This window comes from Barbatula barbatula (genome assembly GCF_947034865.1).
Source record: "Barbatula barbatula genome assembly, chromosome: 2".
NCBI classification, from domain to species: domain Eukaryota; kingdom Metazoa; phylum Chordata; class Actinopteri; order Cypriniformes; family Nemacheilidae; genus Barbatula; species Barbatula barbatula.
In genome coordinates this window covers 1,552,151-1,579,038 of record NC_136767.1, presented here as the reverse complement: position 1 = coordinate 1,579,038, position 26,888 = coordinate 1,552,151, and the positions used below count along the sequence as shown (strand labels likewise).

Here is a 26,888-nt window from a genome sequence, read left to right as displayed (position 1 = left end):
GTCTTTTACTATTGCTTCTTTTAAAAGTAGGTTGAAGTGCAACTGCGGTCTTAAAATGTGCAACAATGAATGTCACCTGCTCACCACGGGAATGCCCAAATACTGTATAATCTTAATGACGCAGTTTAAATAGACAATAGCAAGATAACACAGTCACATAACAGAACATATTCTGGATTGTCCGCTGCTGCTGTCAGATTCTTGGACTTTGGATGCGTCTCGTATCACCACAGCCTGGTTGCCGTACCGGCTGTACCGCGAGCTCTTACTGCGGCTCAGGTAGCTGCTCGGCGGCGCTTTCTCGAGCTCCATCTGTTGCTGCTGCCAGATAAGCAGCGATGCGTCTTTGAACCGGAGACGAGCGTATCCCTCCGACATCGCCTTCTCCGCTAAAGGACAGCGTTCGGACATTACGAGTGAACCGATGCGAACGGTCTCGTATTTCTGAAGAGGCCGAGCATCTCAAAAGATGTCTCACCGCAGAACACAGACACTTTCGTGGTTGGAAACGCTCGACGATAATCCTCTCTGCAGTTTGTTGGCAAGGTTTTGTGATGTTGGCGATAACCACGTGTTGAATTAGTGGCACATTGTTGATCTTGCTCTTCGGTGTTATCTAATGCAGATTTGTTTTGAGAGAAAAGCGGCTCGTTGAATGAAACAACAACAACTGCTGCGGCGGACATCCGTCCGGAATATACATCCGTCTGGAACTACGAACTGTTTAATGGTTCCGAGTGCAGATGTGTTTTCCCCAAACAGCGTCTGATAATCTCTACTAGAAACAACACTGCGTGCATGACACATCAATGGAGACAAGATAGCCAGATATAGAAATCAAGTTTTATTTCGGAGTAGCGAGCAAGTTAAAAAAAAATTAACAAAAGTGTCCATCTGACATATAACGTTAGATAATACGCCTCTCGTGCATACGGCAATGTGACTGTGCCTGTTCCACCATTGAAAATAAGAAATAATGCAGCTGTTGACTGAAAGACTGACTGTAAATATTCCTTAAACTATCGTGTTGTTTCAGTGAATGGTGGATTTTCGAGGATTTTTTACTCATTTCTTAATAGGGACGGCATCAAGGGGCTGTCCAATTTCTCTTCCACGCAACTTGAGGCCTACAATAAAACAGATGGTTTATTAGGAAACGACCAGGCTTGGAAAGACAGGCATGTAATAACGCTCGAATAGGACCGCAGAACAAACAATGAAAAATGTCTCTTATTTGTTTTTAGACAGAAAGCATGTGTGATGTAATCCGTTGTAGCTAAAATCTCACCAATTGCTCGCTCAATCTTCCCCATTATTTGGTTATTGGGGATGGCCTTTCCGGCCTCATACTCCGCTATGATTTGTGGCTTCTCGTTAATTTTCTGGGAAGAAAACAAACGCAGACTTGTACCAACCACAGTCTTAAAAAAACACACAGAAAGGGTTTGCATAGTACTCACTGTTGCCAGATCTTTCTGGGTGAGGCCCTTATTTTGCCGGCCTTGCTGGATAACCTTACCCACTTCGAGAGGAACTCTCTGGTGGCTGAGCTCCTCTGTCTCTCTGTCCAGCTTTGCCGTGTTCTTAGTTACAACATGTTGTTTATTTTGCCCAGCAGCCCCTTGACAGATTATTTGATTATTGCATTTTGGGAAACATCATATATGTAGAATTATAAAGTGAGTGAAATATATATTTTCTTACATTTCTTAGAAGTTTCCACCTCCTCTCCCTTTCTCTGAGCAGCAGTTATAGCCTGAAAGAAATGATATTATGTCAATAAAACCCTACAATACATCCAACTACCGTTAATGTGACACAGCCTTGTTATGGCTCCCACCACGTTTCGTAAACCGACTGACCTAAACATCGTCAAATTCTTCATGCATTTGTCGTCGGGGTCACATTTCTTTAGATTAGATTAAATATATTCGCGCATTGTACGAAGTCCAAGTACTCGAAAGAAATCCCACAGCACACATTTGTTTGTCATATGTTAACTAACGTCAGCGAACTCTTTAGCAGATGGCTACGAGATACCTGTTTCGACTTTGACTGCGCTGCCGAGCCTTTCTTTCTCAAAACAGTCACTGTGTCCCAGTCGCTCTCTGCCATGTTTCGGGGATTTTGTAGGATTTTAGCAAATGTATTTGCTTTATAGCGACAACGGGACGTTGAAGTTATCGAGGCTGAACCCTGCGTATGCTAGTGGCGAAACCGGAAACACGGAAAATGCGTCACGGACTGCACGGATATCAACAAGCGAGCCCCTCTCCACGCGTTTGATGTGGGTTATTCAACATAAATAATAGAAAGAATAACGTTATTTTATGTACACTAATACAAAAGAATAATCGATAAAACAAGTGTAGTATGGATGCATTATAGCTTTTGGTTCGCCTTCTGCTTTTATTGCTCAGCTGTACAATACAAGACAGGGAACAGCATTAATATAGCCGAAGGGCACATCCTATAAATAAAATAAATGTTACATCTTATAGGTGCAGGAATTTATACAAACAAACAATAATAGACTTAAATAATTTATGACGAATTATAGAGAGAGGCACATACACTTAGATATTTTTTTTATTTGGTTTCTTAAAATAATGAATGCTATTTCTGACAAATCAGCAATTTCCTAAAATGACTTAGAAACAAATTAAACGATGGTTTACATGTGAATATGTTTCATAAAACAGCTCAAAATATATCTGTTCCACATTTATTTGACTAACCAATCCGTCTTGTGTCTAAAAAGAAAAATATTGTTGTTCATTCTCTCTCCTTTTGCTATCTCCAGCTTTGATCCTCAAAGTAGCATGGCCTTGTAAACTAACGGTACTGTTTAGCGTGTTGACAAAATGTTTAAATGCTCTCATACTTGTAATTCGTTTGTATAAAAGCATCTGCCAAATGAGTAAATGTAAATCTAGAACCGATAAAAAAATTTTTATGAGTATAGACATCAATTCCACTGACCCTTGTCCTCGTTTTATTTCAATTCTGGGTGACGGACATTAATTTAAGGAAAGGCTACTAGAAATATAATTCTAAAACATGGAAATTACTTTATGAAACCCAAACCCTCATTTCTGAAGACTTTCAATGAAATTCCTTATGAAATTATGTTTAGGCATATCTAAAGCCTTGAAAAATCTAGAAATAGAAGTCAATTGGACTTGGTAATCAAATACTTATAATCGAGCAAGTACTATTCTGGTATGATTGTGAATATTCTCCCTTTAATAAATGCTCATTGAGTTTCACAAACAATTTTACCAATGCGTTTTTTGAGTGTATTTGCAAACACATGAGAAATAAATTTGTAATCATTGGACAAAAGAGTTATCGGTCTCCAGTTAACTAATAGAAGTTTATCCTTACATGACTTTGGAATTAAAATAATTAAATCATGTTTGATGGAGACAATTACATTTTGTCGTCTTTTAATGTTTCAAACACCTTATTTCAGGCCAAACATGTTTATATATTTCCACAGTGATACCATCAAAACCCTGCAAATAACATCATTTAATTGTATAAAATAATAATGCCCATTCTTTTCTATTTTTATTTAAAAATGTTCTACATAGAAATAATCTACATGCACTCTCTTGTTTGTGACTGTGTACCGGAAGTTAAGTTGGGGTCACAAAGTGCGCATGCGCAGTAACGTTTGTTTATGTTCAGTAGCGGTGTTAACTACGCAAATGCATAGGGCCCGCAAGCTTGGGGGCCCCCTAGTGGCAACACGCGTTTAAATCATTTGTTGATTGCCTTTGAAGCTGCACCTAACAACAGGTGTGTCTCGGCTGATGAACCAATCAAAACCTCTAGAACTAGGGACAGTCGCTCTTTGAAGCTCAGCCAGAGGCGCAATCATCCGTTTCACAATCATTACATATTGCTTATATTTAAAGGAACAACATTCTTTATGTGGAGTCCTTCAAATAGAGTAAGTCATGCTGGAGAAAGGTTTTGGCTGCAATGGAATAAAGTGACACAGTTAAAAGACATGTTTCATAGACAAATTATTCATGACAGATGATTTACATTTAGCAGATGCTTTTATCCAAAGCGACTTACAAATGAGGTCAACAATGGAAGCAATTGGATCAACATAAGGAAAACAAAATTCAAAAGTGCTAAAAAAAATGGTCTCACATAGCCCCACATAATACAGAACTAATGATTTTTTTGAAAGAATGGAGAATATATAGAAGTCAGAACTGATCAGTCAGGTGCTGACGGAAGAGATTTGAGACCAATGCCTTGAACTCTGATTTCACTGGAAACAGACATGTTGCTTGTAGGATCAGTTAAAATAAAGTCTGTTCTGTTTATCTGTTTACAATAGCCTGTTTCTAAAGTCATCATTAACTTGAATTTTGCCCTTTAGTTTAAGTCAGTCTTTAGTTAGTTAGATCACATTATCTACCTTATGTTTTTTAGGGAGGAAAATATATTTTATACACATAAATATGTCTTTAAAATTCTTAAATATAAGTAGATTGTCAGTTAGCAAGCTCTGAAATCTTGAGGGTACTTCAATGAAATCGTTTTTCTATAATATTTATTTATACACTCTCAAGTGGATCAAGTGGAATAACAAAATAATAAAAAGCCTAAATGGTATGTTGCTGTATATTATCATTGTATTGTTCTTAATAACAATTTCTTTAAGGTATTGCGGTATATTGCTTTAGGCCTTTTTGTTAATAGAAGTTATTTATTACTAGATGTTTATATTATATAAATGTGGCTGTTCATGTGCTCTTGAAAAAGTAGTTTAATACCCTTTGTAAACCCTACAAAGAATTTTGCCTAATCCACAAAGGAATTTTCCACTAGAAGTGAACAGGTTGTGTAAAGACACATATCTGAACGTTGTCAATTAGCCTACGTATATTAAAACGTCTTCGTATTGTCTGTATTCGTAATATGTTTTAAAGTGAGTGAATTTTATTCTTTGCTAGTTGCAGTATTTACCTGGTTATTGACAGAAGCAGTGGGTTCGATTGTCAGTAGAATGAACATAGGCTCAGAGACTGACCCCTGCTGGTATTTATAGAGTGCTGAGTCAGGGTCACGCACCAACACATCACTGCTAAAAGCAAAAGGGGAGCAGAGACTGACACAGACAGCTGCTAATCTCAATCAGTTTGCGGGTTTAGTCTCAACACATCAGACACGACCCCCTTTTTCACCTACAAATGTTTACACATCATAGAACAGCATTTGAGATAAAAAACTAGATGCTCATACTGTATATATGAGAGGTAAAATGAACGGGATAGTTCAGCCATGAATAAACATTCATCGTGTATTCATCCTCATGTCATTTAAAACCGGAATGTGATTCTTTTCTTCTGGAACGCAAATTCGTTTTTTGTTCACACAATAGAAATCAATGGGGTGCAGTGTTGTGTGGTTACGTTCTTCAAAATATCTTATCCACAGATTGAAGAAAATCATACGAGTTTTGAATGACATGATGAGAAAATGATAAAAGAATGATTCTTTTTGTGTGAGCTATCCCTTTAAGTTACACCAATGCATACATTTATTAAAACATTAGATGTGCAACATAGTTTTATGCGTTTTTTAATTTGTACAACCGTACAAGACTGTTGGTTTACAGTCATCATCCATCACATGGATCATTTACAGGATTCATGTTTTTATGAAAGGCCTGTACTACAGTGGAATTCATACAAAATTGCACAAATGGGCCTGCAGATTTGGAATTAAACAACATACAATTTCATACAAATAAGTAACCAATTGTTGAGAGTAAAAGTGAGACATGTGCTTGAAATGTTCAGTATAAATACTGAAGTAATTGTATTAATACAAATCTGCTACATTATGTGTAATGTGTTATGAATACAACTGGACTTATATACCTGACAACCTATACAGTCCAAAAAGGCTCAAATTGTCCATAATCTCTTGTAAAACAGTCCACAGTCATTTCACTGTCAGCAATTGTTTTCCAATGCATCGTAAATATTCAAATGACGAACAATTACTAGAAAATAGAAATCTGACATGACTATTTATGCTGCATGAGAAAGTCCCTGAGCAGATGTTTCGTTCACAGACCGGGATCAATAAAATCCATCAGCCGATCTATATCTGTCACACATACTGATTTGGACAATGTTGGGAGTAAAAACACTTGATGCTTTTCTATAAACTTGATATTGCTTTGCCAGAAATAGAAATAAAAAAGTCAAATCAGCCTTATGTGCAGTTTAGGGCAATGTTTAAAAAATAACAATGCTGTTGATGTACTTTAATAGGTGGAGGGCACTTAATATACGAAAGACGCAAAGACACTGGAAATCCTTTAGGTGACATCCAATGGTCAATAAAATGGGCTCCAATTGAATGTTCCTATGGAAATAAGAGTCTGGCAAGTGTTAGAGGACAACCACACCATCTCCACTAAACTGTAATGGAGGAATCCCAAGGCAAAACCGCATCCGACATCCGACAGATGATGGCGACCCAGCAGCACACGGGAAATGCTGACTAGCACAGCCCACAACACCAGCAAAATACGCAGTGGGACTGCTAGCACCAAGTGTGCCAACAGGAATTTGGATACCATGGCTGCTCGGCTCGCATGGGCTGCTGGAAAAGAATAGATGTCCATGGCCAGGTAGTCAAGGAAACTGGGTGCCATTTCCCAGGGTCCTTTGCGCTTCACGAGCTTCTGCATGCCTGCTACGGTCATCACATCCAGTAGAAGAGCTACAAAACAATGACATTTTACCTTTGCAAATCCACATTTTATTAGCATAAACTCAAAAAATGTTTTAAGTCAAATAAGGACAAACCCAACACTTTTAAAACATAAACATGTTTACTACCATTACTACAATATACAATGTTTACTCACTCTAAATTTACTATTTATTGGTACACAAAAAAAGGTGCTTTAAAAGGTAGAGAGGAGCGTTTTGGATCCAAAAAGAACCTTTAACATCTGGAGAACCTTTCATGTCAAAAAAGGTTCTTCAGATTATAAAAAGTAAGAAAACGCGGCGAAGAAAGAACTTTGACTGAATGGATCTTTGTGGAACCAAAAATGGTTCTTATATGGCATCGCTGTTTTAGGCAGTGTTGGGTAAGTTACGTACTCTGGAATACATATTATTCATCACTTTCTATATCCTCGATTAAAAACGATTCAAGGATAGACACGAACGGCTTATTTAATGCATTCAAATAAATAATAAAAAAAGTAATCCCTTCCTTAACTCAAGGTGAAAGTAAATAAATTACAGTTATGATTATGATTAGGTAAAACTATCATATTTGTATCATTGTGTGAACTTCAAACAATATTTCTCCCTAATTTCAGATAAAAAGATTGTTTCTATTTGCATGTATTTGCTGAAAACTGTGAAAAACTTTTATGTGAAAAAAAGATCAAAGATGCTCTGTATTTTTTCACACCTCAAATTCGGCAAAGAAAACAAGTTAATATTCACTTAAGCAATACCACAGTAATATTTCTATGTATTTCATTTTTGATGACAGTTTTAATGTGTCTTCTCATGCAGTCAGTCTTTCACTTTATGTCACTCATGAGGTTTGATTTTGTTAGAATTCAACAGACACTGGACTGGAATGGCCACTTTACATCTTGAAATGCTAAATAAATCAACATTTGGAATGATCTCTTTATCCCGCAGCTGTAGCTGTAGACTGAAATGAAAATCAAAGTAGTTAAAAACCATTTTTATGTGACAATATTTAAGAGATGTCTTGAAAAATGTCAGTGTGCAATGAACTAGTCACTGTCAATGAGCGCACACATCCGTCTGTATTCCCTTATCCACTGGCCTACAAACCCAACAGTGTCCTCAAGGATTTCAAAACAGACCCTCTGTGATGATATTGTGAGCACTCACCTCAAATTTATGTCAAATGCTTATCACTGACCAACTGAACCTCAATAGCCCTGATACTTCTCAATCGTAACATTCTTTTGTCACTCCAATCCTATTAACATCTTTACTATCACAAGCGTCCATATTTCAGACACATGTACAAATCTGATCATATTAGAATATAAATAAGCTTGATTGTGTGATGCTGAATGTGATGTTGTGTTTTTCCTTCTCTTTGTGTTTCCTTCAATGATTCTTCTTTCAGCCCCCTGCTCACGGTAGCATGTGTCAGACCAAAATAGTAATGTTTACATAGCGACCCACATTTTGAGAGTCAGATACCAAGCATCGTTATCTATCGTGCCCAAAAAGCGTCAAAACTCACCTAGAAGCAAATTGACCAAAACCTCTTGACCTGCCAACGTGTTGCTTCTCGTCAGACACAAAATTGTACCGAAAATCCACGGGATGGCATGTCCCGTGAGCGCGAGCAGCTTCACCATAGAGCGCACGCTTCCCCAGGATGATGTCGTGTGCGCGCATACACCGATCGTCTTGGACATGCAGATATCTATGGCCAGAAGAGAGTTTATCGCAATTCCCTTGAACGAGGGATTCAGCTGCATGCAGTCTTCTTCTGGCAACTCCTTTCTGTCTTTATTGTTTTCGGCAGACTCGCTCTGCGCGGTCTCGCTCGGCTGGCTCTGCTGGTTTCTCTGCGACGGCCTCCGCGCGGTGCCGCGCGCTTCAGCGGTTCCGCTCTTCAGAGGCTGATTCAGAGACATGAACTCCGGTCTGTGCAGCACATTGTTACGCTCCCTCACTCTGGATCTAGTCTGGTTCGCGGGCATCTTGCTCGTCTCAGGACCTTTCAGTCTAAATGTATTTTGGTGTCCCGTTCGTCACAATGAGAGTCAGTCTAGCAAGTCCATTCCCTGATCATGTCTTGCTCTGTTCTTAGTGTTGCGACTTCTGTTCCAGTTACACTATAAATAGACATACCAGCCGCCTGGACACATGAGACGCAACAACATGTCCGTTTCACGCACTGCACTGTTAAAACCAAGCGTAACGACCCACACTGAACTTTAGTAATGCCTGCTTTTAAATCAACAAATCAATAAAAAGACAGACGGACGGACGGTCAGACGGTCAGACGGACAGACAGATAGACAAATAGACAGACAGACAGACATAGAGACAGACAAACAGATAGACAGACAGACAGACAGACAGACAGACAGACAGACAGACAGACAGACAGACAGACAGACAGACAGACAGACAGACAGACAGACAGACAGATAGATAGATAGATAGATAGATAGATAGATAATATTGTAATAAATATTATAATATAGCCCTATATATAATTATAATAAATATTATATGATGGATGGATGGATGGATGGATGGATGGATGGATGGATGGACGGACGTACGGACGGACAGACAGACAGACAGATAGATAGATGATAGATAGAGAGAGAGAGCGAGAGAGAGAGAGAGAGAGAGAGAGAGAGAGAGGGAAAGAGAGAGAGAGAGAGGGAAAGAGAGAGAAAGAGAGAGAGAGAGAGAGAGAGAGAGAGAGAGAGAGAGAGAGAGAGAGAGAGAGAGAGAGAGAGAGAGAAAGAAAGGGACAGGTAGACAGACAGAGAGAGAGAGAGAGAGAGAGAGAGAGAGAGAGAGAGAGAGAGAAAGAAAGGGACAGACAGACAGACAGACAGACAGACAGACAGAGAAAGGGATAGATAGAAAGACAGACAGACAGAGAGAGAGAGAGAGAGAGAGAGAGAGAGAGAGAGAGAGAGAGAGAGAGAGAGACAGACAGACAGACAGACAGACAGACAGAGAGAGAGAGAGAGAGAGAGACACAGACAGACAGACAGACAAATAATATTGTAATAAATATTATAATATGGCCCTATATATAATTCTAATAAATATTATAAATGTAATTAATATTATTGATAAGTATAATAATAATTTATAAAACACCAACACTTATTGACAATACAAATAATTATAAGTTTCTAAATAATGGCGATTATTATTAATAATAATAATTCTAAAATGCATTGTCATTAATAATATTATTATCGGCTATATATTATATTTTTAAGCATTTTGTATATTGAAATGCTTTAGATTGGTAGTTTTTCGGATAAAAAGTGGAAATATTTTTCCTATGGGTTTAAAAAGTTAACTTCCCCTCACCACCCATATTACCTAAACAAACAATTGTTGACTCTGTCAGGAAACTACAATACCCAGGATGCAAAATCTCATCAGGAAGGGAAGTCTAATTCTAAGCCGCTTGGATAAAAAAAGCCAACAGCTGAAGTATTTTGTTACACGAGAGGAAACCGAATACCCTTAAAGAGGGCAATGGGCTAAAGAAAGTAACCCGACTGGTCACCCACTTTATCTCACCCGAATATGACGTGGAGTTTAACAAAACCGCTTCTAGGTTTGGCATCAGAAATTTGGATCAAGTTGTGCCAGAAGACGCAACGCGGGGGTCGAGATGTAACTGGCCTCTATGGATTTATACTTTGTTGTATTTAATTTATGTTTGCGACGGACATTGTTTTTTATATTATGGAGCTACGATCCACGCGGGTGTTTAGTGGCGCGTAATTGCTAGTAATGCCGCACAATCTTACGGAATGTAACATTTGCTCGGATTATTTTTTCATATCAAATACGCGCTTGAGTTGACATTTCATTTGGGGATAGATAAATAAACAGACTGTAGTGGCATATTTATTACATTTCATTTTTATCAAAGTGTGCCGTTTGTAGCCCATATTTATAGGGTTTGGCTATGGTTATTCTTTTGTTAAATTTCAGCTCATTTTATAGAGGAAAAGCCTTGGCTTTATAAATGCAGTCATAAAATGATGCGTACAGTTCAAATGAAACCTGAAACCTCAAAACTTGTTGATCTATCTTTAAGTTTTTGTTACAGCCACAATGTCCTTTTGGTTATTGGCTTATCCAGAATCATGTCATGTGCCCAGTTTCTCCCTGATGATTGATATTGATTCATGATGGGTGTCGCTGCTGACTGACTCCACGATGGGATGTGTACACAGCGTAAAACTGAAACCAAGCTTTCAGGAAAACATCACAGTTCTGGACCTGCAAGCCTCCATCGATCCCAGTCCGACTCTCATCGATGAATCCTCCAATGTGGTTATGAGATACAGCACGCCTTACTTCAGGGCTTCAGCTCAGGTTCAGGTGCCACCCATAGCGTGTAAAGAGATCTGGACTGTTGGCTGGATCCAGGCTTGCAATCAAATGGACTTCTTTAATGTATACGAAAACAAAGGAGTGTGAGTAGAAATTGAGTTAAAGTACTGGACATAAAAATCCAATTTTTCTGCTTGCGGCATGATGTTTCACGGGAAATTTGGCGGAATGTTTTTTGTTAGTGATGTTTATCGACCAGTTTCCTGGGATTGTTTCCCAAACAGGAGGAAAGTGGAACACCCCCCAGCAGGACAAAAGGCTTGTCATTTACCAGCGTCAGTTTCAAAAGATATAACCCAGCCTCTATGTCTACCAAAATAATTGAGATTTTTCATGATATGGTCAACATTCGTTTTCCAAGAAATGACAGTTGATCACGATTAAAAGGAAACTTTACCCCAAAATGAAAATATTTCATCATCTACTCACTCTCATGTCATTCCAAACCTGTATGACTTTCTTTCTTCTGCCGAACACGAAAGAAGATATTTTAAAGAATGCTGTTGACCAAACAACATTGCCCCTCATTGACTTCCATTGTATAATCACAAAACCACTGAAGCATTTCTCAAAATATCTTCTTTTGTGTTACACTGAAGAGGGACTTTTTTAATGACAAATAAATGACAGAATTATCTCTTTAAGGGGACCTTTTGTATTCTTTTGTTTTAAAACGCCCAAGATCTCTTGTTTGGTTTAACGTTAACAGATACCAGTCTGTTTTTGTGTGCTGAAATGGGGCCGGACGGCAAATATTAGTCTAACCCTCAATGAGGAGATTTTCTTCTTAAACGTACAGTCCAACATTAACTCTGAATCTAAAACAGATAATACTATCAAAAGCCGGTGTACACTAGAGAACTTTTCTTTGTTTTTCCTATATTAATGTCGTGTTGATAAAGTATCACCATTCTCCTTCAGGTCCAGCTGGGAACTACCGGAGCTAAAATGCGGGCACATCCAAGCAATCAGTGATTCTGACGGTGTAAATTATCCTTGGTATGGCTGCACCACCGAACTGTACACAATTGTGGGTCCTACTAAGAAAAGAAGCAAACTCACCGTCAGTATGAACGATAACTTCTGCCCAAGTGTAACCTGGAGCATCCCTGTGGGCACCACTAGCAGTCCTCCTCTCCTCAGCTCCATCCAGAGGGACCAGCGCTTCACCACTTGGCTGGTAGCCATGAAGGAAGCCACCGGCGAGATGGTGTTACTCAGAACAATCCGCTGGAGAATGCAGCTGTCCATTAAAGTGGATCCAAAGAAGCCTCTGGGCCAAAGAGCCGTGCTTGTGGAGCCACTGATCCAGGAACAGCCTCAAGTCTTGGTGAAGAATGAACCCATCCCATTAAATGCCTTAGATAAGCCTAACGCAAATGACGCCCAGGTTTTGATGTGGCAGCCGAGAAATGGGAGACCTATTGTAGTCATCCCTCCAAAATATTGAACTTTAATGTTGGGAGCTTATTTAAATTATGTCATGAAGTGAATGAGTGAAAATAGGATTGACAGGGTTATTGATTTAAAGTTTTTGTGAAAATGACAAATTGTGTATTTTTTGATGATTGGTAGGCCATATTTAAAAACACACATTACACTGTATATTTTTTGTAATGTAGAGAAGCATGAGAATATTTTAGTGTCTGGTTATTTTAATATTTGTAATTTGTAAAACGAATCATTTTGTGGCCTTTACGTCACTCTGGACTGAAATGTTGCCTTTGGCTTATACTGTATGTGTCTAGTGCGTGTCAAATTGAAATCAGACAGTATGAGCTCATAATATTTGAGGCATATTCTTTTTGCAGACATGCCCAAAGTTTTACAAACTACTGATGATGTTGCCTTTTGTTTTTATGTAGTTACAGAAGACGTATTTGCAAGCATGTCACATGTTGCTTGTGTCCGTATGTCTTATGAGCTTAAGACTAAACCAGTACTGTGAATTTTTATTTTTTCACGTTTAAGAGACGGTCAGGTTTGCTGGAGCACAAGTTGTTTCAGGTACTTTCAGCCACTCATCTTTTTTATAGATTTGGGGAGTTTTGAAGCGCGGACAGACAGCACATTTCTAATGTATTTTTATGTGCGACAATAAATTCACATGGTTTTGTTGTCATAATATTGATGCTCAATTTTAAAAACACAGTCAAAGCTTTACAAAAGGCACAATGGGAATGTGGCTTTGGGCCGTTGGTTAAGATACACTATTTGGAGAAAAGTATTGGGACGCCCCCCTCTAATGAACTATGAAGTTAGTCTCAGGCCATTCACAATGTTATTGTAAATAAACAAGAAGTGTCAGAAAGCAGATAAGCAAAATTAGTTTTTATTATTGTTGATTCTTTCTTCGGGGGCATCTAAGGGAAACGGTTCCTTTATTAATTAACAATTCAGGAAGTCACCTTACGCAACATATTTGCATAATTCTACATTGCAGTGGGACGTTCAGATGCATTTAAAGACCTCACATAATGTTGCGGAAAGTTTTGTGGATTGTTTATTATAATAAATATGATAAAGTTTACTGCATCGCAGATGCACGCCATTGTCATCACTGATATCATTTTTCTCAGATAAGAACGTTTTCTTTACAAAGACATTGTTTATTATGATACAACACTCTTAGGTTGTCAGTTTGAGCCTGTCATCTTGCTGAATAGAGAGGAGACTTAAGACAGATCCTATACAAGTAAATGACAAGTGTGTTTAAATGCTGAGATGTGCTGTTGAATTATTCACGAGTTTAGTAATTCTTTGTGCTCCTGCACTGTGACAGCCCCTCCCTCTCTTTCTTCATCGCTGCATGCATGAGATGCTCATACCGCACGCACATACATGGAAAAACACAGAAACTTGTTTTGCGCATGTAAACAGGAAGCTTAAATGAGACATTCAGACCAACCGGCTTTACAAATGATTCCAGAATGGAAGAAGCAGTACATTTGTTATGAGGTGAGAAGGTGCTTGGAAACATTCTTTGCATTTATCTAAAGTTTAGATAGTTGATGTTTTACAGTACAAATAACCAAAGACAACATCTTGTTACAGAAACTGAAGAATATTCTGAATAAAGCGGACAGGTTTGGCATCCTTCATCATGGTAAGACCATTGAAACGTTGGTTGTATTTTTTGTTACTCCGTATTGAAATGCTTATTTTGCTTGCATTTCTTTTTTTGTGTATGAAGAAAATTAAGCGGAATCTCTCGATATCAATCCGTAGCACAGCCAAGGCATATTTACGACCGCCATACACCACAGTGCTAGAATCTCATGAATTATTCCCATTGAAATGAAATAATACATTTTGACTTTCCACGACAGGTATCCTCACAATATCAAAGGTGATGCAGGTCAAATGAATCATTCATGGCCTCGCAAAGTTGAATGCTTCATAAGGGCGAATGACAATATTAAAGTGAATAATATGAGAAGCCTGTTCTGTGCATTAAATGAATCAACTACAAAGGAATAAAGTATTGATGTGAGGGGTTGGATACATTTGCAGATGATAACAATCCAAAGCAACCCAGGGAAGAGTTCTTTAGGAACTGTGAGCAGGAGCTGAACAAGGTGAACCTCTTCTTTTCAGGTAAACCTCTAATGTGAGCAAAAGATAATGTCCAACAAATGTGCATTTCTCAAGATCTCTGAATATTATCAGAAAAACTATCAGAAGCTCACAGCAGACTGGCGACTTTTGGGATTGAAGCTCGAGAGGTTTCTGGATCGGAGGTTCGAGGTGATATCAGACACTCAGATGTCAAACGGAGAACCGACAATATAAAACACATTAAAAGGGCAGTTGGGGAGCTCTATCTGGGTCTGGCCTTTCTGCAAAAATACCAGGTGGGCATCTCGGGCACGTGTGCTCTATATTTAGTAAATTACAGAGACTTTCATTGAACAACTACTAAATGGCATTAAAAGAAAAAGAATAATCCCAAACTGTTCTGTTAGAGTTTAGGGTGCCTGGAGTGGAGTCTTTACAACCTTTTGACCCTTAAACGTAGCCTTATAGGTCTAAAATTAGTTCTTGAATACAAAAAATATATACCGGTGGAAAGTACATTTAAAGGAAAATCATTTATTTTTATTCCAAACAAAAAATACAATTTAAAAATGTTGTATTTGCAATGATCCAGAATAGATACTGTAGAAAAGCACATTTCTGCTATTTCTAGACAAAGAGTGACTATAATAAAGATGATAAAATAATATAGTTTAGAAAATAATAATAATAATATAGTTAAATACAGTTTAGATTTTTTTTGTCACATCAGAAATCCCATAGTTACGTTTGTGTTATTAATAAGACGTGAAAAAAAAGATTCACCCAAAATGTAAATTCTTTTATAATTTTTTTATCATGTTTCTTCAAAATATCTGAAGAAGGACAGTCAAACAGGTTATTAACACTGTCTGATGTACTGAAAATGTTTTCTTAGGAGTTGAATTACAGGTGTTTCGGCAAGATCACTGTAATGTACGACTCAAAGTTTGCTTCTGAATACGGCTTGAAATGGAGAATCGAGAGACTTGAAGCGTCTCCGCTGAACACCGAGCAGAACAAATGCGAACATCTCATGTCTAAACTGGAGGTGAGAAAATAGCACCTGCGGTGGCTCTTCCAAGTGTTTCATTACGGTACAGACAGACCCTGGATCAGTTACTCAATGTGTTTCGCATAGATCTTCATGCTTCAGCTGGAGGGGGGTGACAAAATCAGAGCCATGAAAAGACTTGAAGTGCCACCAATAGGCTCGACGCCGGTAAGGGAAAACAACCTCAGATACAGTGACAGTCATTACGTACAGTATAGACTTATTCTTCATACACTCAAAACTTCGGCTTAATATTAGTCATTGGAAAGATCAACAAAATGAAAGAAAAATGCTTATTTGTGACAAAGTTTCGATTGAATCCTTGAACACTTTCTCTTTTATCTGCATAAAGACAGTTGGACAGTGGGTTATGTTTCGGATTGGCTTTGCATGCGGCCTAATCCTGATGCTACTAACAATTATTGCATTCAGAGGTCAGTAAAGCCGATTTTCTACTATTTTGAACTATTTCTCCAACATTTCTGTAAACTGTAAGCAAACATAACATATACACTACACTTCAGTTCAAAAGTTTAGGGTCACTCCTTCTTAAGTAATAATTGTTTAGATGTAATTATGAGACAATACTAAAAGTCCAAAGTGTAATAAAATACATACTTCTGTCTTGAGGGGTGTGACTTAACATAATGAAGCGTTATGTTTTTATTACCTTAGAATTAACTATTTCCATCTACAAACACCGCGGGTCCCCTTGCATGGAATTCACCATGTTGTTTCTACAGTAGCCCTAAACGGACAAACTGCACTGAGAACGTTTTCGTTAATACGTTATCTCGGCAAAGTCGGGCAAACGTGGATCTTAGTGAGGGGCGGGGTGAGCCATTGGTTGCAATCTGCAAACTCACCCCTAGATGCCGCTAAATCCCCAAATTTCGCCATTAATAAACTGTTGTTTTGTAAAGGAACTTAAATGTTTGGACAATCCAATCTACAAGGCCAATTTCAGATATTTGAAGGTCAACAGAAACATTTCACTTAAGTGACCCTAAACTTTAAACATTAATATTTACATATAAATATATATATATATATGTGTGTGTTTTATCATTAGCAAATTTATAACTTTCAGATTTTCCGATGATCATGTGCAAGTTTATTAAGAATTGTTAACTTGCCTTGAAAGTTTGGACTGAAACAGATCTGGATCTCCTGAGGCCTCAGTTGCAGCTCTATAAGGGAAGTTTCCTCTTTATTGAGTTTTTATTCCTGATGGGTCTAAACCTGTATTGCTACAGCACATCAGCAATAAATCACAGGCTTATCTTTGGACTGGATCCCAGAGACTATCTCTCGCACTACCATATATTTGAAGTAAGCATTGCTTTTATAAGCGTTTTTTATGTAATTTTTGTCCTGAGGTCTTATATATCTCACCTGTGCTACTGTAGATGGCCGGAGGTCTGACAGTGTGCTGGTGTGCTAGCGTACTGGCCAGTCTCCATCCGCCAGTACTGTCAATCCCACAGCAACTCCACCCACTACTCTTTTACAGTTTCCTCCTGGTTCTGCTTTTAAACCCACTCTCCATATTTTACGCTGAAGCTCGCCGCTGGCTCACAGTGATGATGGTAGCTTGCAACACTGGGGTCCGGGGTTTGATTCCCATTGACACATTAATGAAACATATAGAATTGCATTAATTTTACGTAGCTTTGAATTGGAGTGTCTACTACGTAAATGTATGAATGCACATACTGTTTAGCTAAAATACACTAAAACGTTTTTTGGTTCATGTTCTTTATTTTCCTTTAATATAACATAATGGTATGACTGGTATGTTATAGGGATCCCCTACCCCCCCAAAAAAAATTCTGTCAATCATTTATTCACCCTCATGTAGCACACCACTGACATGATTTCAGTTTACTAAAATTACATTTTGAAAATGTTATTTAATAGAAATCTAATTCAAATTAAAAATTAAATGTGGCCTTAAAAATGCATTAAAATTATAATAATAAACAAAATCGTAAAATAAAAATAAGAATTATGAAATATTCATAAAATTTAAAGCAAAACTATAAAAATAAAAATGGTTTTTTTTGTCTATACGATGGACGTCAAGGGCCAGTGTGGTTTGGTTACCAACATTGTTTAAAATATTTTGTTTGTTGTTTTGCAGAAGAAAGTCATACAGGTTTGGAATGACATGAGGGTGAATAAACATTCACAGAATTTAAATGTCTTTAAGGGCACATGCTATTTGCCTAATTCACTTTAAAAGGGGGTCTTAAAGGAGAATCCGTAATATGAAATAACAGAAACTGATTTGGCTTTGTTTTTTTATTTAAATTTTTTTAACATTTATTCATTTAGCAGGACTTTAATCCAAACATTTATTACATAACACATCATATACATTTTCATAACTTGCTAATGTAACACGTGTTGTTTCATTGCGACACGTGCTGTTTGATTTATCATTTAATTTACTGTAATTCTTACTTGTGAGGAAAATCAAATGCACAATGCTCTATAATTATACTTTAATGTTCATTTTAATGTTATCTTTGTTGGTGCCTCGCCGTCTTTTCATCCAGAATGTACTAACAGCACACATTTTATCATTGTAATACATCAAATATAAAGCAGTATGCACTATCCCTGTGCATTAAATGAAACCTTATTGCAGTGTAAGGTTTTGGCAGCGCCTTTCCAGCCTGTGGGCTTTGCAGAATGCTGGCTAGCGGACCAATTCAACAGCCTTAGCCCTCTATTTATTGGCCTGAGGGATCTGCTTTGCTTTTACGCCCGTCAGATCAACTGGACAGATATGTGGTCTGCCAACTCTCCATATGCAGGTATAAGGCATTAACCCTTTACACGGGTAGTGTATTTGTAAATGTATGAAGAAGAGTTTCCTGTTCAGTTTATCCTGATGATATGGTTGTCTATTGGTATATTTGTTTCAGTGAGTTTGGACTGTGCCTGGAACGGTATAGCTGTCACCTGTCTGATCCAGTGTTTTCCACCATGGCTCAGGTTTGCTCAATGCCTCAGGTGCTTCTGGGACACGGGGCACATGCTGCATCTCCTAAATGCAGGAAAATACTTCACTGTTTTCCTTATGGTCACTTTCGCAGGCCTCTATAACATGGCAAGAGGTACACAATAAAACGAAAGGGTTTCTTTTTGCATTCACCTTTTATTCTTTCCTGCAACGTTATGTGTAGAAAACGGTTGTCAAAGGTTCATATATAAAAAGCCACGGGAAAAAATAAGAGACCATTCCAAACGTTTATTTCATCAGCATAGATGCACTGTGGTCATTCCAGTGATGTTGAATTTCAACAAAATCAAACCTCAGTCAGGAGTGACAGAAAGACACATGAAAACTGGGATAAAAATCCAGGTTATCACACAAAAAGATAATTTCATCTTTTAATAAATACATGTAGAAATAGTACTGTTGCATTGCTTAAAAATGAATATGAACTTGTTTTCTTTTGCAGTAATTGAGGTCTGAAAAAAAACAGCGCATCTTTTCTGTTATTTTGACCTGTTTATATTGTAAGTAAATGCAAATGTATTTACAACACATTTATTTGAAATTTGGGAGAAATATTCTAGAGGTTCAAAGAATAAAGTGATCATTTTACCTAAACACACACCTATAAATAGTAAATCCATGAAGAACATCATTTTAAAATGGTCTCTATTTTTTCTGCTGCTTTATATATAAATCAGGATTATCCATCATATATTGGAATTTGGGAGAAATGTTGTCATTTCTTAACTTATTTTTTTGTACATTTTGTGAACTGACAATATTTCTTCCAAATATTTACGTTATTTTCAAAAAATGTAAACTAGAAAAAAGAGGCAATGTTTTCAGACCTCAAATACATACTTGGATGCTAACAGAGCTGCGATGCTTTTTGCAATTTTCAGCTTATTAACACCTGGTGAATTAGCACATTTGAAAGAAAACTAATTCATTTTTTACTGCAAATTTGGCCTTAAAAAGGCAAAACCTGCAGATACTCTACAAATGCAATTCATATGGATTGTTGCACGTTGCTCAGTCTTGTGTATGTTTGTGTCATAGAGCGATCTTTCCTGGTCATGGAAGTGAAGATCTACCTGTACATGTGGGCTGTGGTTACCTGTGTGGGTGTTATAGTCACAGTGAGCTGGGATTTAAAGATGGATTGGGGTTTACTCCATGGAAACGGTCTGCTGAAAGAAGAGTTTCTGTACTCCCATCAGGTGCTCCAATGGGTTATTTTGATAAAGAAAATATAAAGTGTTGCTATCAATCTGTGTTGACATAAAAGGGATAGAAAAGTATAGTATGTGGAAATATCTTTCACGTGGTGACAGTACAGCCTTCATCAAATCACATGGACGATGTCGTGAAGTTTCAGGCTGAAAGTTGCCGAAAATCTCCGTTGGTCGTAAAGGGGTGAAAATGCCCTTAAAGAGTCTTTTATAATGTAAGATCTGCTCTTTCAGCCGTACTACTATGCAGCCATGCTGGCAGACGTGCTGTTGCGGGTCTCCTGGGCTATAAATATCCTCCTCGCTCAGATGAAGGATTCAACTGCAGCTACCACAGCGTGCATCATACTGGCACCGCTGGAGGTCCTCAGGTTCGATTTGTGTCACAGACAGCAGCGTTTGTAAACCTATAATCCGGGATGATCCATTACTTTTCAAAGACTGCATGCTGACTCATAAGCAAACTATTTACATTGCTTTTTAGGATGCTGTAATACTATAACTGATTATGGACGATTGATTCATTTGTTGTTTCTTTCTCGTCCAACCAGACGTTGTATTTGGAATCTCTTTCGGCTGGAAAACGAACAGTTGAAAAACTGCGAGAACTGTCACGCTGTGCGGGACTTTTGGAGCAATTTAAAACATCTGGAGAGAGATCGGGACGAACAAAATCACAAAACCGCCTCTGGTGCCAAAACATGCTATTTACCTTCAAGATATCAGAGGTTTTTGGTCTGCACACACAGAATGTGGGCAAATATTTTAAAGATTATCATCTTACAATTATACTTCTTTTTGCAGAACCAGAAAAATGGAAGGAAAAATTTTTGGTGGAATAAACGCAGAGCAGCATCCGCGTACATGAGGAAGAACATTTGTGTGGTCTCAAAGCAAGTCTGTGGTGTGTCTGAGATGTTGTATCGTGGAACACAGATAAGCAAATGAGTTAGATTAGAAAATAATTATCAGTCAGTCTGTAGTCTGTTTGTCTGTAACTATCTGTGGCATTCCTGCTATGCTGTACTACCTTTTATCTCTGTAACTTTTAAAAATAAATCAACCTACCATTTTGAAAGGTCCAGTGTATTGCAACCATTGTCTAGTTTAAAAAAGTAGTGTAAAAAAAGTAGTTGTAGTGTATCCCAGCCATAAGGTAATAAAAACATACCGCTTCATTATGTAAGGTCTTTATACACGAAGACATACTTACGTATGTATCTTATATTGCATTTCTGTCAATACATGCTCCAAAAGATGCTTTAATATTTTTAAAACAACTAATTTTACAGCATGTAGAAAACCATAAAATGTTGAATTCGCTATCAAATCGTTGCTATATTAGTTGACCAGTCTAGCATAATGACGTTGGATCAACCAATTAGCTTTCTTTCGTGCTGGACTACCTGTTTGCCTGACCAATGGAAGACAGGTTTGACAAAAGCAATTTTTGTCATATTTAAATGACGTATGTATATCTCACAGTACGGAAGTTAAAACTTAAACTGGTGATTGCACACGATGGTTACGGTTTCAATATTTACATTGTATAAATTAAGACAAATATGCTTGGAACGAGTAGACCAAGCTCTATGTATAAACTTGTCTTTAGCACCTACTGATTATAAGCTTTCATGATGGCTGTAAGCATTGTAGTATAAATGTAATACTTTCATTTTATTCTTTCATTTGAATATCTATTACATAAAATATTTATTATAATGAAAATCTATATGTACAAAGTCCAGTTTAATCAAACCCATAATTTCTTTTAGGGAATTCTACATTCAAGCTTTTGATATTATAGTATAGTGGCAGTTTTTATGTTTTGGGTGCTGAATACCTTCGGCTACTAAAAAAGAACCTTAAACGAGTAATAATGATCAGCAACCTAGTTATCCCTCAAAATAATCCTTTCCTTTATTTCACTTCCAAAAAACAATCACACAATCGCGTTTCAAATGTCCAGACCAGCTGAAATGCAAAAAAACAGACAAGCGGTTACTTTACAGCAGCTTTAGAGCCAGAGCGAGATTAAAAAGCTTTAGAGGGAAAACTGAGAGTCCTGGGAACTCTCTAGAGAACTGCTTTAGCCTCCGTACTGTACTGAACTCAGCAGTCCCACGGTCGGCTCGAACATACAGTTACTCTCTCGCAATGGAGTCCCAAACAGTACGATTCTGATTTCTGAAGCTTGTGAGTAGTGTTATATTAAGGGGAGCCTTTGTTCTTCACTTGTTTTTGCCATGCAGAAGTCCATGATCCATTCTGTTATTGGCGAGAATATGTAGTCAGAAATGCCAGAGCTTATGCATTACATGCATTCATAAAAAAAGAACGAACAAAAAAAGGAACAAACCGCTCAGCAGGCCGCCTTTATGTGCTGAGCTCGTATATATGGCTGTATTTACGTATGCTAAATGACTGCACGAGAGATCCTTACAGATTCTTATATTTGATGCAGAGGATCTCTCCTGGAAAAAATGTTAAATGTCCAGTTCCCTTGATCATGCAGCGTTTGTTATGTTCATCCGTTTTTGGTGTGAGAAGCTGCAGACCGGTTAACATTAACACGAGGTCGAGGAAGTCACTGGTCATCTTTTGGTGGTCTCTGTCGGTTCTGCTCCTCTTTTTGTGGCCTCGGGCTGCTGGCGGGCCGCTCTCTTTCCCCCTTCTTGCTGGCTGGGTTGAGGGCGAGAACGCTGGCCGCCCTCTCAGGGCTTTCGGGAAACCTTTCCGCTTCCTTCGAGTTGTCTGGCTCTCTGGCTCTCCCTGGTTCGGCTGCTTCGCCTTTGGGCCGCTCCTCCGCACCAGCTCCTGTGAAGTGGGAGCCGTTCCTCAGTGTCTCTCTGCAGTCTCCATAGAGGTGTTGCTCCAAAGTCAGATTTGATGCCGCCAGGTGTTTGAATTCGGACTCGAAAGGAAAGCCCCCACCTGGCTGGGTAGCTCCCTCCACCTGGCTCAAAACCGCAGTTCCCCTGTACACCTCTATCGCCTCCGGGAGCATGGACTTGATCTTGGGGAGCCAGCGCTTGCGAACTCGGCGGGCATTCGTGCACATATCTGCAGCGATCACATTCATCTCACTCTCTTTGAAGTTAGGGGCGAAGTTCTGACAGTAGACTAATGAGGGGACAGAGAGAAAGGACAGAACATTGATGATGATAAAAAGATATGCAGGAAACTACAGCTTTAACAGATAGCCCCGCCCCAAACTCACGCTATTGGTTGAGCCAAAGTGCTTGTCTATTCATTTTACAAACCACCTATAGCTTTCTGTGCATGTTAAATAGGGAGGGGTAAGAGGACCCCATGACATCATCCAAAACCCAAAGTAATTTCTAATTTAAAGAAATAAAGCAACATTTGTTCTTTCGAATCAAGTGCACTGCTGAATAAAACCAAAAAAAGAACAAGAATGTGTACAAAGAAAGTGTCTTTGTAGACTACAAACAGCTTACGAAGGATCATAACAGCACAACATGGAGGCACTCACGTTTCACCGTGTTGAGTATGCGGCTGTCCAGCGGTTTGCGATTCGGGTCACAGTTGGAAGAACGTATTCCAGTTCCACAGCTGTCAGCCAGTGTGTTCCTGCAGACGTAATACCACAGTCAACCACTGGACGGCGCACACACCACTGAAATATCTGAATGTTCGTGCACTGATTCAATATGTGCTTCATACATTCTGCAGACAGACAAGCATACTTGTTTCACATTTGTAACGTTTCCCACCTGTCAAAAAAAGCAGCAAGGAGGCGTCTCAGCAAGACTTTGTGCTTGACCCCAGCACAGAGGTGACAGTTCATCAGCTGCCCACGTGTCATAAAGACACCAGATCCTTCCACAGCAACAGAGAAACAAGGAGACCGTAGCCCTGAATCAGTGACTCAAATGACTCAGTCTAAACTGATAAATAATTCAAGCGTACATGGAGTTTCAGACAGAGTGGTATCATTTAGGCCTCACCTCCAATCAGCTCCAGCCTCTCTCCGGGGTCGCCTTCCGTGTAGAGAGCAGGGTGGCAGCGGTAGCCGATCTGGCTGATCAGTCCGGCAGGCAGAGCCTCTCTGTCTCCTCCCAGCAGAACGCAGAAACGGTTCTCTAAGGAGAGAGGCAGGGAGGACACCTCCATCTTCTCTTGAACTGGAATGAGACACAACGACAACAAATCATACTCACAGGGGTTAAAGACAAAGTTTTTGGAGTTCAAGTAAAATATATTTACTTCCGTAGAGACCGGACGAGCCCCCATAGATCTTTCCGTTTGTAAGACTCTCGTATGAGTCATCTTCAAAGTCCTCCTCTTCGTTTTGGTGTGACGTTGGGCTGTCTGTGGTTGGGAGGCTGGAGGCACCGGGGCTGGCGTGATCTCTGCCGGAGTGCTCGTAGGCATGCAACACAGATATGACCCCATTGCCACCCCCGGTGGTGTAGAAAAGGGCGCCATTCCTCAAAGATCTGCCCCTCGGCCCCCTGTCCTCCTCAACCTGTTTCAGCTCGCCTCTCTGTGCGCACACCGGGGTCTCCAGCTTCTCTTCCTTGATCTTGCAGACAGTTGTGGGCTGGTCGCCTAGCAACAGGGAGTTGTTGTTGTTGTTTGGGCTTGGGGGATCGTCTGTGGCAGACGTCTGCGAGTCGCAATATGGAGCGCTGGCCTTGAACATGAGGTCCATTCCTCGTTCCACGATGTTTTGGATCTGAAGGTATCCCGCCGTGTACATGACCATGAGCTGATCGCTGGCACTCACCGTCATCCTTCCCGTGTAGCAGAAGGAGAGAATCTGTTGAAAACAGGACGGGGCCACGGACGAAGGCAACTCGAAAAGAGTCTGGGTGCTACCGCTGAAAAGGTCCCGGAAATACAGGCTGCTGGCCGCCAAGACCGCGCGGTGGGCTTTGAAGGCCTGTCCGTTGACCATGATGGCCACATCGCAGTGCTGGCCCAGCAGCCTCTGTTCGTTCAGGCTGTCCAGAACAGTGCTGCCGAAGTTTGGAATCTCCATGTGCAGGAGCTGTGACATCATGCCAGGTTCAGATCTCTGAAGAAGACAGGATGTTCTCACCAGACATCTAAGACAGCAGAAAGTCAAGATGAAGGCAGACTCTGAGAAAGTGATGCTCGATGAGTAAACAAACTAGAGATGGCTAACGTAAAAGCAACACAATGCTGATGTGGTGGTAAATATTAGAAACACAGCAGGGACAGCAAAAAAAAAAATGCGCCAGAAATACTGCACAGCAACTCCCTCAGTAAACACCTCTCTTTCCCCCCATGTTTCTATAGTCTGGGTGTTTGGCAACTCAGCATAAGCGTGCTCAAGAGTATTCAAAAGAAGCTGAAAAGTGACCCACCAGCCCAGCCCATCCACCCACTCCCCCCTCCTCACCCTGCCACAACCTGACCTCTATAGCAGAATCCTCCGAGATGAAAGAGAGAGAGAGAGCCCGGCAAAGCTCTTCACATCAGCCCAAAATAAGAGTAGGTAGAACGAGACGTCTCAATCCGTCCTCTTCCTTCCCGCACAGGACCCAGCCAGCGAGAGGGAACGCGAGCGTCTGTGTGCAATCGATGCACCATCTACTGTATGTCACAGAAGGGGGAGAGCGGCTATAGGCACAGACACAGAGACTGGGGAGAGAGAGGAGGAGGGAGTGAGACTGAAGGAAAGTCATTTAAGGACACACAGAGTGAGGGAGAGCGAGAGACATAGAGAAAGAGAGAGAGAGCCTGATGCGGATAACTGCCCTGCAGAGAGTAAACGTGTTCATGTGCGATGGAGACAAAAGACAGACAGGCATAAAGAGAGGGAGACTAATGGCTCACTTTTATTAGAGCGTCAGAAGATGAAGAAAGGAGAGGAACGAGCGCATTCACCCCGTTTCAACCTCCATGCGTCAAGCGAAACGCGTGCAGACACGTAATCCATCAGGAGCTGTCTCTGCCGCCATCGGCTCCGTGCTCAGGATTATTTACATTGAGGGCAGACAAATGGTGTGTGCCAGGAGAGCAGCCCTGCATTGCAGTCCCTGTCACCGACTGGCATGCTCAGTACAGAGTCTGCATACCCAATCAGATGTGCCAATACAGCATCAGACAGATACTCGGCAGATAAGAGCAAGAAAAAAACAGACTCCCAGTCTCGAAGCTGCTCTGAACATCAGAGCAGAACGGCGAGAAACGTTTTAAGGGTACACGCACAACTTCGTGCTAGAGGAGACCTGCGGATGAGAGAGTGCGGCGTGCAATGCCGAGTGTCTCTGCAAAGTGGGGAGCAAAAGCCAGGGCTCGACTCGCTTAACGGCAAGACGCCGTCGTGAGTCAGCGCTAACAGAAAGAAACGTAATGAGGTCTGCCGTATTCCAGCGTCGGTTCCGTTATCAAACGGCGGATGATAAATCAATAAAGTTTGGCAGACACACGCCCTGCGAATACTTCGAAACTTGGTCTTGACAAGCCGCGAGACGTGAGAAAGATCAAAACGTGACATGAGTTTCTAAAGTATAGTTGCTTTATGTTTTTACTGTAAAAAATCACTCCCCTGCACACCTTCATTGAGGACAATATGCTCGCCCCGTCCAAAGAGTTATTTTAACATCTGGAGACAAGGGTGCCTACGCAGACATCTGGTAAGTTGACAGCTGGAGCTCTAGTAATAGAAAGCGTTAGTGTGGTCACATGTATGACGTCCCTGGGGAGAACAGACTGCAGTCTGAGCCGGTAGGTAGAGGGAAACTCCGCACTGCCAACTAGAGGACAGACATGAGCCTTACAGCTGTGAGAAGAAAAACTTAAATGACCTCTCATTGTGCTTAGTTTTGAAGTCGGAGTTACACAGTGTTCACAGAACGCTCTCGGTATATTAAAAA

At 39.8% G+C, this 26,888-nt stretch overlaps 6 protein-coding genes across 8 annotated transcripts; 2 read left to right on the top strand and 4 right to left on the bottom strand.

Annotated features, from left to right (window-relative positions):
• Positions 1-20: 20 nt before the first annotated feature.
• brd3os (BRD3 opposite strand) lies at positions 21-532 on the bottom strand. Its single transcript, XM_079451337.1, has one exon. The coding sequence runs from the start codon at positions 409-411 to the stop codon at positions 154-156; it is 258 nt and encodes an 85-aa protein (XP_079307463.1). The 5' UTR covers positions 412-532; the 3' UTR covers positions 21-153.
• Positions 533-824: 292 nt separating this feature from the next.
• edf1 (endothelial differentiation-related factor 1) lies at positions 825-2,470 on the bottom strand. The gene is made up of 5 exons (XM_079451336.1): positions 2,041-2,470; positions 1,705-1,756; positions 1,461-1,621; positions 1,289-1,382; positions 825-1,127 (listed from the first exon to the last, which is right to left on the bottom strand). The coding sequence occupies exons 1-5, from the start codon at positions 2,113-2,115 to the stop codon at positions 1,066-1,068; spliced, it is 444 nt and encodes a 147-aa protein (XP_079307462.1). The 5' UTR covers positions 2,116-2,470; the 3' UTR covers positions 825-1,065.
• Positions 2,471-5,153: 2,683 nt separating this feature from the next.
• Positions 5,154-9,000, bottom strand: plpp7a (phospholipid phosphatase 7a (inactive)). Its single transcript, XM_079473704.1, has 2 exons — positions 8,293-9,000; positions 5,154-6,762 (listed from the first exon to the last, which is right to left on the bottom strand). The coding sequence occupies exons 1-2, from the start codon at positions 8,756-8,758 to the stop codon at positions 6,374-6,376; spliced, it is 855 nt and encodes a 284-aa protein (XP_079329830.1). The 5' UTR covers positions 8,759-9,000; the 3' UTR covers positions 5,154-6,373.
• Positions 9,001-10,157: 1,157 nt separating this feature from the next.
• Positions 10,158-13,704, top strand: fam78aa (family with sequence similarity 78 member Aa). 3 transcript variants are annotated; one of them, XM_079487518.1, is made up of 3 exons: positions 10,198-10,436; positions 11,006-11,248; positions 12,087-13,478. In XM_079487518.1, the coding sequence occupies exons 2-3, from the start codon at positions 11,109-11,111 to the stop codon at positions 12,613-12,615; spliced, it is 669 nt and encodes a 222-aa protein (XP_079343644.1). In that variant the 5' UTR covers positions 10,198-10,436; positions 11,006-11,108; the 3' UTR covers positions 12,616-13,478. The 3 variants fall into 3 exon arrangements, with proteins under 3 accessions (XP_079343642.1, XP_079343644.1, XP_079343643.1); XM_079487517.1 differs by having other exon boundaries at positions 10,202-10,436; positions 10,931-11,248; positions 12,087-13,509; XM_079487516.1 differs by having other exon boundaries at positions 10,158-11,248; positions 12,087-13,704.
• A 380-nt stretch (positions 13,705-14,084) lies between these two features.
• Positions 14,085-20,858, top strand: LOC306890293 (solute carrier family 53 member 1; the record flags this gene model as incomplete). Its single annotated transcript, XM_079449905.1, has 14 exons — positions 14,085-14,123; positions 14,220-14,271; positions 14,679-14,762; positions 14,835-15,019; positions 15,619-15,771; positions 15,862-15,967; positions 16,919-17,106; positions 17,184-17,363; positions 18,428-18,596; positions 18,708-18,899; positions 19,844-20,004; positions 20,251-20,387; positions 20,568-20,707; positions 20,821-20,858. The coding sequence occupies 14 exons, from the start codon at positions 14,085-14,087 to the stop codon at positions 20,856-20,858; spliced, it is 1,824 nt and encodes a 607-aa protein (XP_079306031.1).
• Positions 20,859-21,913: 1,055 nt separating this feature from the next.
• nacc2l (NACC family member 2-like) lies at positions 21,914-25,608 on the bottom strand. The gene is made up of 6 exons (XM_079476045.1): positions 25,425-25,608; positions 24,247-25,091; positions 23,988-24,164; positions 23,754-23,859; positions 23,513-23,610; positions 21,914-23,139 (listed from the first exon to the last, which is right to left on the bottom strand). The coding sequence occupies exons 2-6, from the start codon at positions 25,043-25,045 to the stop codon at positions 22,604-22,606; spliced, it is 1,716 nt and encodes a 571-aa protein (XP_079332171.1). The 5' UTR covers positions 25,046-25,091; positions 25,425-25,608; the 3' UTR covers positions 21,914-22,603.
• Between the last annotated feature and the right edge of the window lie 1,280 nt (positions 25,609-26,888).

Bases quoted from the DNA above. Each gene is read 5' to 3' on its own strand.
- plpp7a (XM_079473704.1), bottom strand. From the start codon at position 8,758: ATGCCCGCGAACCAGACTAGATCCAGAGTGAGGGAGCGTAACAATGTG. The intron at 6,763-8,292 runs GTGAGTTTTGAC...ATTGTTTTGTAG, and splicing joins TTTGGTCAATTTGCTTCTAG to CTCTTCTACTGGATGTGATG.
- brd3os (XM_079451337.1), bottom strand. From the start codon at position 411: ATGTCCGAACGCTGTCCTTTAGCGGAGAAGGCGATGTCGGAGGGATAC.
- fam78aa (XM_079487516.1), top strand. From the start codon at position 10,989: ATGGGATGTGTACACAGCGTAAAACTGAAACCAAGCTTTCAGGAAAAC. The intron at 11,249-12,086 runs GTGAGTAGAAAT...ATTCTCCTTCAG, and splicing joins GTATACGAAAACAAAGGAGT to GTCCAGCTGGGAACTACCGG.
- edf1 (XM_079451336.1), bottom strand. From the start codon at position 2,115: ATGGCAGAGAGCGACTGGGACACAGTGACTGTTTTGAGAAAGAAAGGC. The intron at 1,757-2,040 runs GTATCTCGTAGC...CATTTCTTTCAG, and splicing joins CGCAGTCAAAGTCGAAACAG to GCTATAACTGCTGCTCAGAG. The intron at 1,128-1,288 runs GTGAGATTTTAG...GTTTTATTGTAG, and splicing joins GAAGATTGAGCGAGCAATTG to GCCTCAAGTTGCGTGGAAGA.
- nacc2l (XM_079476045.1), bottom strand. From the start codon at position 25,045: ATGATGTCACAGCTCCTGCACATGGAGATTCCAAACTTCGGCAGCACT. The intron at 24,165-24,246 runs GTAAATATATTT...GTCTCATTCCAG, and splicing joins CTCGTCCGGTCTCTACGGAA to TTCAAGAGAAGATGGAGGTG. The intron at 23,611-23,753 runs GTGGGAAACGTT...TTACGTCTGCAG, and splicing joins CTTGCTGCTTTTTTTGACAG to GAACACACTGGCTGACAGCT.